General features: G+C 42.3%; 1 protein-coding gene across 3 annotated transcripts; it reads right to left on the bottom strand.

The window, feature by feature from the left end:
* Positions 1-657: 657 nt before the first annotated feature.
* LOC100285089 (ubiquitin family protein) lies at positions 658-9974 on the bottom strand. 3 transcript variants are annotated; one of them, XM_020551592.3, is made up of 19 exons: positions 9671-9974; positions 9417-9456; positions 9192-9321; positions 8869-8986; positions 7594-7689; positions 6208-6251; positions 5886-5954; positions 5661-5807; positions 5494-5563; positions 5259-5410; positions 4360-4524; positions 4208-4279; positions 4013-4127; positions 3296-3472; positions 2960-3196; positions 2547-2836; positions 1741-2343; positions 1264-1419; positions 743-1163 (listed from the first exon to the last, which is right to left on the bottom strand). In XM_020551592.3, the coding sequence occupies exons 3-19, from the start codon at positions 9318-9320 to the stop codon at positions 1089-1091; spliced, it is 2715 nt and encodes a 904-aa protein (XP_020407181.1). In that variant the 5' UTR covers position 9321; positions 9417-9456; positions 9671-9974; the 3' UTR covers positions 743-1088. The 3 variants fall into 3 exon arrangements, with proteins under 3 accessions (NP_001151456.1, XP_020407181.1, XP_035822841.1); NM_001157984.1 differs by having other exon boundaries at positions 658-1163; positions 2960-3472; positions 9671-9791; XM_035966948.1 differs by lacking the exon at positions 8869-8986 and having other exon boundaries at positions 2960-3472; positions 7594-7879; positions 9671-9924.
* Positions 9975-10248: the final 274 nt, after the last annotated feature.

Raw genomic sequence — 10248 nt, 5'->3', positions numbered from 1 at the left:
GGTGACCTAGACCAACTCGGCCATAAACAAACGATCTAGCCTAACCAACATATTCTTGATGGGCTGCATAATCTATTTATTCCAACCTACCACAAAAAAATCCTAGCCTACCTACACCATATAGTCCATCCTCTCGCATATATCTTAACTATATGTCCCTAAACTCGGATGGAAACACCAAGACCGAAAGAAAAAGGTGACCAACCTCGTCAAGGAAGAATGTCCTCAGACATGACACGATTCACCATCCGAAATGGAAACTTTCCTTGCTCTATCATTTTTCCTTACCCTAACCTCCTCTAGTGAAGCAGCGCACGCATGCAAAGGCACGATATTTGAGATGATGTTTTTCGTTTTTAAATTATATCTTCTAAATAAAAGAATAAACCTTACACCGATTTTATATTTATGTTTGTAAGATTTTTATGAATAAGAATAGATCACACATACTATATAAGTTGTATAATATTTAGAACTTGTTTAGAAACAAATGTATTGTAGGAGATTGAGAGGATCAAAATATCTTACTATCCAATTTTAAATAGTAAGAAATTTTGATCCCTTATTCCTCTTTATTACCCTTGATCCCATATCTAATTTTAAATAGTACGGAATTTTGATCCCTTATTCCTCTTCATTACCTTTGATCTCAAATGAGCCCTTAAGGAATCATTTATAACCGGACCCAGTGCACAAGGTTACTACCTTACATGAACCAAAATGGTATTTAATGGCTAAAAGGTGAAACACATGCCAGGAACAAGGACAACCTGTGCTAACAAATTTCCGAACTGGAGAGTTGCGACACCAATCATACAGACATGTCATTGTCAATTCCACGAAATTCAGACGTCACCACCTTTAAAACTCGTTGTATGTACCTCTAGCAAAATTCGTAAAAAAAAACAGTTCTAACCAGAGTACGAGATATGCTGCTGCAGATACATTATCTCGGAAAATTACAACGCCACATGTACACCGGGCACCTAATCATGAAAACGCCCAGACAACAGCTTTGGTTCTGTTCTTTCCCATAGATAAATATCGCAGAGCGAATGGCTGGCTACACGACCCTGCCGCCCAATCCTTCAAGGCTGGCTCCCCGACTGCGACTCTGACTGTATCCTCTGCCGAACTTGTTCCATCAAAAGTTTCATGTAGTCCTAACAAAAGCACGAGTTCAGCATTAACCGGTTAACATCAGAAATCTGACAGGGTTATTTAAACATTGGTAGAGAAACTGAAACGGTGTAGGAAGCATACATCGGCAAGCTCTTGATCAGTGGCAAGTTCTTCGACCATGCCCTGAATGCTGTTATCTTCACCATGGGCCTGAGCAGCAGTTTCAAGGACAGCGCGGAAGATATTCTCTGGGGATTCATGCTGTTCAATGCTTTGACGAGCTTCATGGAGATCAATCTGGCCATGGAATACAAAAATGTGAGCTACCAGCAATAGAACAGACTTGACAGACCTAACTCAAATTCACACAGGAAGAGTTAAAGAAGCATATGATAGTTTTGCGGTTTTGCCCTAGTGTCATATAAGCCTTTCCCGGCTCTTAACAACCATGTAAAAGCATCCATGGAAAGTAATACTGAACAAAGAGGGTTTGCATAACTGAGCTGAATAGTAAAGATCAATATGGCAAAATAATGTAAATCATTCACACAGTATTGCTGTCTAAAGTCTAAGCCAAACATGCAGCACAGGCGGCATATACATTTCCTGAGAACTTACCTGAGAACTGCTGGCTGGTGCATTTCCTTCACCGTCAATGCGCTGAGGCCGCGACCTATGCTGTCCACCATTTGCACCAGCAGAACGCCCCCCTGCACCACCAAGAGCCTGGGATACAACGGGCATCATTTGCTGCAACATCCTTGACAAATCCATGCCACCTTGTCCTCTGCCTGAACCAAACATGGCCCCCAGGTCTTGCTCATCCACATTCTGCACGATATTGCTTATCGTATCTACAATAGCAGGGCTTTGTAATCCTTCCATCACGCTCTTCAAATCAGCACTAGAGCCCCCTGCCTGTGTTGCCACATTCGACAACATGTTGCTGAAAACTGGGTTGTTGAGCATACCAGATATCATGCTGCCAATATCAGGTTGTCCACCACCCTGTCTTCTCGGAGGAACTTCAGTAGCCTGTGGCACAGAAGATGGAGGACCAGAGGAGAGGGTGTTGCTTCTGCTACCATTAGTATTTCGGGAAGCAAAACCTTCCAGAAACTGCTGGGCTACTGAAATAGGATCTTGGTTTTGGCTGACTGAGGACAAATCCCTACTAGGATCAGTTGTGCTCCCAGATGGCTTTACTGCTTTGCTCCGCCTCTACAAGTGTGGTTAAAAGAAGCAATTAAACACTAGAAACATATAGAACAAACTCCAAACATGTAACTTGCTGATAGAATCAAATAATAGTAAAAAATACAACAAACTCCAAATATGCAACTCGACAAATACAATGAACACTATAATGAAGACCAAACATCTGAATACCGATAGGTTGAACACTTAAAGTCACTAATTAATACCTTTGGAATTGGAATCAGACCTCCACCAAGACCTAATGGTTCAGCACTGCCACTTGCAGAAGGCTCAGTGGTCTGTGAACCTACTTCATCCGAGGATTTGTTCTTCAGCACAGAACTGTCAACTGATGGGTTCGAAGGAGCATCATGAGTACTGATGGCTGTGGCGTCTCCTGATAAGTCAGCTGTATCTGCACAAGTATCTCCCAATTGTGGATGCTGTTGTATACTATCAAGACTGGGAACATTTAAAGTATTCCTGTCTTGAGATGGCAAACTGGAACCGGAAGTACCTAACAATAGAATATCGAATATCATTAGGAGGCCAACAAAAAAACTCGCAAACACCCTATTCAAAAGACATGATTCAGTCACATGATATTGCATTTTTTTAAGTGAATGTCCACGATTCTAACCTGAGGGACCATTCTGTGGTGTAGTGGCTGGTGTTGATGAACTCAGAACATCAGCTCTGTTGTCTGTAGTCAGGTGAAATCCCTGATCTGCTGCACTTTGTGTAGATAAAGAAACCTGGCTTGGTGCATTTGCCAATGCATTGGCTACCTGTGCCGCTATAAGAGGAACACCAGAAACACCACCAACAGAAGCTTGTGGAATAGCAGATGTTGAATTTCCTTGAGCTCCATTGCCCACTGCTGTTTGAGAACCTTGAGAGGACTGATTAGGCACTACAACTTGACCCCTCACTTGAACAGGTAGGATAACACTAAAGATATGGTTTGGAGCCTCGCCTGAGGACCGTGCTGGAACAGCAGCAACAACTGTTCTGGTTGGCAATCCACGTGTTGCAGCCAGGAAACCTGGTGGGTTACCTCCTTGAGTTCTTGCCGCATCTTGGCGGTTCCCGTGGATAGCTCCTTCAGAACCGGTGGTAGTACCAGCAGCTGAACCACTTGTTGCAGATGCACCTAAGTTAGGGAATGAGAAAAGAAATATCAGTTACAGGAAACCAGCTAAACACAAAGGTGGAAGAATCAAAGATTTAGTTAGCAAAATAATATAAATTTCCATGTGCAAATGAACTCCAGGATATTCCAGAAGATACTCAGGAACAGAGCATCTAATCTAGCAAGTACATTGATGACACACATCATATCTGAAAGAGACTACAACCAACACTAATTTGAACTTCAAATATAAGTATTGTATAATCATGCCAGCACATCAGTCACATAAGGTTTATGAGGTATCCAGTTCATGATATTAAAAGCGAATAGGAGATGTAAATATCCGGTATCTCAAACAAACTATAATAAATTGGTATCATTAAGAAATAAAAGCAGTTTAACAATGCTGTAAAGACCAATTGGATTTTATAAACAATTTATGCCTATCTAACAGTCCAATAGACAATTTGTTCAGAAAATCTCAAGTTCTTGACAACTTCCTAGTTCAAGACCCTAACAAGAGGGAACCAATAGTTGAAAGGCATTCAAATGTAACCTTACCGTTACTTGGGATATTCATATGTCGAGAAGGATCAACAATACCAAAAGCACCAGAAATTCCACCCAGAACTGGTATATTAGATACACCAAAAGGAGGGGTGTTTTGAAAAGATGGCTGCACAAAAAAATGTGTTGATGAGATTATAACGCTCTTGGCCATCAAAAGTAGCATGAAAAATGTGTAGCAATTATCACCTGAACCATGATTGGGTTTGGTCCTGTGGAGTTTATATAAACAGCAGGCCCAGAATTTACAAAAGCCTCAGACTGCAGGATTAAAAGATTTCAATATGGTTAAATGTACGATGTTAGTTACATAACATGAAGGAAAAACAAATTATGCATACAGGAGATTGCCCTGTGCGAAGCATCATCATCGTCCGACCAAGCTCAAAGAACATAGCACCCAAATGTTGCATCGAAATTCCTAGCTGAACCGATTCAGTTTGGATCTCACGACGAAGAGATGCATCTGCAGTCCCACCATCTTGCCGAATACGTTGTGCAATGCGCTAAAACAGAAAATTGTTAGGTACATAAAAGTCAGAGATGTTGGCAATAAAAATTTTGCCTCCATAAATTCAGGAATTCCTTAAATGTATCAACTTGAAGACTTCCAAAGAGAAGTTTACATCTATCAGTTCATAATAAATCCTCATAATAAATCCATAAAGAGTATTGAGAAGTGTGCTAAAAACTGAACCATGCAGCTCAACAGCAACTTTGCATCCAAGGGGAAAATCCAACATGTAAGGGCTAGTTTGGCAACTCCATTTTCCCAAGGAATTCCTGTTTTCCCAAGGGAAAATGAACTAACTTCCCTTGGGAAAATGAAAATCCCTTGGAAAAATGGGGTTGCCAAAGTGCCAAACTAGCCTTAAAAAGGTTTAGGCCTACTCAAAAAATCATGCAGGCATTAGAGACAATAAACAGTGAGCTGACATTATATTATAAAAGTTCCTTCTGCATTCATAATTTCACCTTGAGGTCATGTGTAAGGGTGGTCATGAATTCACTAGTCCTTCATTTTCTCTTATCTAGATTCTCACAGAATTGCACAAAAGACAACCCATAATGATGTGAACATTGTACTAAATGTGTTTACCACCAGAACAGAAATGGACATTTTAGCAGAACATAACCAGAGAGGCAAACATTTTAGATGAAACAATATATCAATCTCAGAGAGTCGGGGGCAAATAGTACAGAAAATAACCACCATAACCACAGCAGCGAAGTAACATACTGAAAGAGCAGAAGCTGCACTGCCACCAAGAAGTTGTTGGGCTCTCTCAATAACTGAAGCCAAAACATCAGCACTTGGATATCTTGGGTTGGCATTAGCATCATCCACTGTTGGTTGTTGCTGGCTTTCTGAATCTCTGGATGGTGGAACACCTTCATTTATTGCATAAAAATGAATATAAAAATATTTGGTTGCAAGCAATGGATGAACCAACTGTAAGAAAAAAAAATGGTACCATTATTCTGTAGTACTCTGTCAATGCGATCCATGTACTCCGAAAGAGTTGTCAAAGAATCTGGAATAATCTGTTACCATTGGTTAAAGTTAATAACTTAAGATAATGATGTACAAAACTACAAACTGAAATACAGGAGGAAAAGAGAAAAAGCACAAAATATCTACCATATTGCGAGGAATAGCTCCTGGCGGATGAAGTTGTGTTACTTGTATTTGATGATTTAGAACTGAGAATCCAGGTTGTGCTGGGTTCATTGGCTGAGTTCTTCCAGGCACATTATTGGGCCCTTCTGGTGTGCTAGTCAAAGGAACCTGATAAAATATCCATAAACAATTAATTCTTAGGTCTCAGATACCCCCTCTAGATCTTGAGAAGAACTGTCATGTTACCGAAAATGCCGTGTTAGTGACACCACCAGACATTGCAACACCTAAGGAACCCAGAAGATCCCGAACACTCTGCAAATAGTAGAAGAATTAGATGGCATCATACCGAGAAATTTGTCAATTAATTGGTAGTTATTTTGCTAACATACAAAGGGTTAGAAGTCTAGAACAAAGCACAAACCTCTAATCATATCATATATGTGGTTTCTCCAAAGATAATTTGACAAAATATTTTTTGACAAAAAAGGTGTAGAAATGTCACAATAGCCAAGAGTCATGCAATCAGATAACTTCATGGGGAAAATCAGCAATGAGAGGAACATACCCTGGAAATATCATCCAACAATCCTCCATTTCCAGTAACGTTTACTGCAGAGAAAAGAGAAGTATAAAATCTTTTGTCAGGCCCACGTCTTCTAGTAATAACTAATAACCTAAGCACTGGCTACTTGGCTAGAACCAATTAGCTTCAGCACCAGTGTTTTAAAGGCAACAAGGCAAGGTGAGGCAAGCCTCCTAGGCGAATAAGGTGATCGTCTAGGCGACGCCATACAAAGATCTCAATCTATGACGCCACTAAAATTATGAAGCAGGTCATACCTTAATATGTCCAATTCTGCAATAATTAGTAGAGTACTAATGCGCAACATAAAAGCTTCTATAGGAAGTGTACAAGCAACATGGAAGAACAAGAAAGTTTTGGCTTTGTAAGAGATCATAGGAAGAGAAAGGAGCATAGACATCTTGGCTCAATCCAGCCTGGCAGGAAGCCACAGAGCAGAGGACAGGAACAGAGATGCACCCAGGAAGAGCAAAGCAGAGCTTGGCCAGGCCGAGCAGCTTTCCACTTGGCCTCGCCCTGGGTGTGTACAGCACGAAACCAAAGCTGCGCACCGGGATGGGCTGACGGCATGCAATCGACCCGCGCAACGCTGGACATAGGATGCAGGTGAGGCAACTACCATAATAATCTCGTACTCCCTCTCTTCCTTATCCTTCTCGTCTTCAATCCCTCTCTATTCCAGTATTCCCATGTGATTTCTGTGTGATCTCCTTCCTGCCCACAGATAAGGAACGGTGGAAGGCGAAATTTTATTGCGCTGGATCGATTTCTTCACACACGGGCACTGGCATTTCCTTTTCCCTTCATGTGGCCGTGCAAGGCTATTCACGAGTAAGGCAATCGCTGCAGCTTCCTAGACGATGCCTCAAACTCCTAGAAAGGCAGACACCTAGGACGTGAAGGTGTACGCCATATGCTTGGGCGACCCAGATGCCCAAAAAAATTTCTCGCCTGGATGACTAGGTGACGCCTTCAAAACACTGTTCAGCACTATCCTATGCACTCACTATTTTAACACTACTTAACATAACTAATTTCCACAGCCCTTAAGCTGAAAGTGCAAAGTCTATTTAATTTTCCAATGGTATCTATGTGGAATAGGCCAAGCATGGTGCAGTGGTGAAAGCTTAGGTCATCAAGTCGCGGGTTCGAAGCGGCCTCTCCGCATTTGAGGAGGAAAGGCTTGCATCGGTTTACCCCTTCCCCACATCCCACTCATGTGGGAGCCTCCGCCACTGGGTTTGCCCTTAGCTATGTGGAATAAAAGGCATAAAGTAGGCCACAAACCATGGAAACATATACAGATATACTTGGTGGTTCAGAATAGATCATGTAGCCAGCTGTCACAAAAACAGCATTATGACTTACCATTAGCATTTGTGTTTCCTTCAGAAGCCCCAGAAGAAGTCTGGCCCTCTGCTGCACGCCGAGCAACCAGATGCAATGTATACCCATCCTCCAAATCTTGTGGTTGTTAAGGATACAAGTGACAGAATTTGGATGGAGAGAAACAAACTAACAAACACATAGGAATGGTAAATGACACAGCAAAGCATTTTAAAACCATACAAGTGGGAAAATAGAAAAGACAAGCCTAGCGCAGTGGTGAGAAGCCTTTCCACTGAGCCGAAGGTCCTGGGTTCGACGCATCTCCCTGCAAAAATGCATGGGTAAGGCTTGCCTTGGTTTTTCCTTCCCCACACCCGACTCATGTGGGAGCCGTCAGCACTAGGCATGGCCGTTACAAGTGGAAAAAATAGAAGAAAAAAATACAAAAATGAGCACTGGACTAGAAATAAATGTGAAGGTGATGGAAACCATTAATCTAGCACAGCCTCCAGAATGCATAGGCCTACAGAGTTGCACGTAAGATTGTAACATTAAATGGGAATCCACTTAAAAAGGCATTAAAACCACTTAGGCCTCGTTTGGGTACTCTAGTATTCACCTCAATCCACATGTATTGAGGTGGATTGGGGTGTAAATTAAATCAATTTACACTACAATCCACCTCAATACATGTGGATTAGGGTGAATACTAGAGTACCCAAACAAAACCTTATGGAACAACTTACAAGAAAATCCTCTCGTTCTCAATGTCATCAAATTGCCCTAACCTTAGTCCTTACAGTGCAAGAAAAATAAATTATGTCCTAATTGTACACAGAAAATAACTAAGCAAATACTGGAAGAAAATGTAACAAGGAAATAGGCAACCAAATACTCCTTCCATCCAAGTTTCACGGGCTTACAAGAAAATTTCACCAAGACCAAGTAATTACCAATAACTCCCCTTAATCTGTTAACTCTCAGCAAAAAAAATCCGTTTCTTCACTGCTTGCCGTACATTCTAACCGTGGGAAACAAGAGCAAGGACAGTTTGGAAGGAGACCAAGCATCGGACTGCATTTATTTTACTTTGTACAAGAAACGAGTGTGTCGGACCTGAGAGAAAACTGCATCCAACAGCTCGTGTGCCCGCAAAATTTGGGAACTTTTTCAGATCTCATGCGCCTCTCAAACTTGGACAGAGGGATTATTACACAGTATGACTCACAAAAAGAATAAGTGAAACAAAGATGCAGATGGATCAAGTATACACTTCAATTTTCCCGACACAGGATGCAGAAACAGAAAGGATACGGTATTCTGATAGGAGGTGGTCATCCTTCAAGACTCTTCCTCGAAAAATCAAGCGCTGCTGATCCAATGGAACTCCAGTCGCTTCAACAACCTTCTCTTTTAGAACGGAAACAGGCGCCTAAAAATGAGGCGGTTATTACTTGCTCTCCCGAACCATTGCATAACACACATATTAACATCTGCACGCCACCTAATGGCTAACCGTAACTGAAAGGATCACAGAGTCGTGGATAGAGTTTCTATGGAGTCGAGTTCGGTAGCAAATAAGCCGATAAGCAGATAGACACACATAAACAATGTGAAGGAGGCAGGAGAATTCTCACATTCTTATCCACGCGAAGTTTGTGGACTTGTGAATCCAGGGTCTTGATGTTGATCTCGATGGTAGACTCTGGACCATCAGCAGGTATCACAGTCGAGCTGCTGGCCCCGTGAGAAGCATCCTCAGCCATCCTGCGCAAGAGGAAAATAATGATTACGCAGATCAGGCGCCACAAACCTCCCCACGGATAACTCAACTGTTTATGGGTCTATAGACAAGCTCGTACCCTTGAGTAGCCTTCTAGTTCCTTCCCCTTCAACCTCAACCTGATCGCAACACGGACGAGTAGATTCGAGAAGTTTATCAGAGTGTCCCGCGGCATTAAACACAAAACCTAACCCAACGGAACGAACCCAATGGAGAGGATGCGAGATTTGGATTCGACCGCCAAGGGACGCAGCGAGGAACCGGGCCCCATGGAACAACTCGAGCTCCGAAAAGGTCTCCGACAAACCCGCCCGAGCAAGCTAGGGTACTCACCGAGAGGAGGAGTCGATCTCCTGAGTCCGGATTGGGAGATGGGCGGCGGGGGCGGCGAACAGGAACGCGACTCGTCTCTCGCGACGAGGGAGGACTTCGGCGGACAGAGAGACCTGGCTGCGACTTGTGAGGGTAAGGGCGTCAGGGAGTATTTGGGGCCTTGGGGAGCGCGTGTGTGCAAACTTCTGGAAACTTCTACGTCACTGCTGGGTTCCCGGCGACGGCGATACTTGCCTTGAGCACCTTGCGTTTGAGGGCCGGTTTGGGAACATTTTTTCTCGAACCACGGTTTACAAGGACTCCAAACAAAACTCTACGGAAGAGTTATTTAAAGCTTGTCAAACGCTCTAACTCGAGAGTTATAAATTTTATAGAGTTTTTGAGTTAAAGTACATTTTAAGTATCTATTTTGCTCCTTCAAAAATTCTAAAGAGCAACCTAAACATATAATTTGGAGTTACTTATCCATCTTTGTTACTGGTTATCAGAAAGCAATCTAAACTCTATAGTAGAGTTATTTCATCCAGAGTTTTGGAGTATGGTTGCTCTTGACTGGAGCAGAATCATGCCAAACACGC

This window comes from Zea mays, chromosome 4 (genome assembly GCF_902167145.1).
Source record: "Zea mays cultivar B73 chromosome 4, Zm-B73-REFERENCE-NAM-5.0, whole genome shotgun sequence".
Lineage (NCBI taxonomy): Eukaryota > Viridiplantae > Streptophyta > Magnoliopsida > Poales > Poaceae > Zea > Zea mays.
The sequence above is the reverse complement of the archived record's forward strand: the minus strand, read 5'-3'. Positions and strand labels throughout refer to the sequence as shown.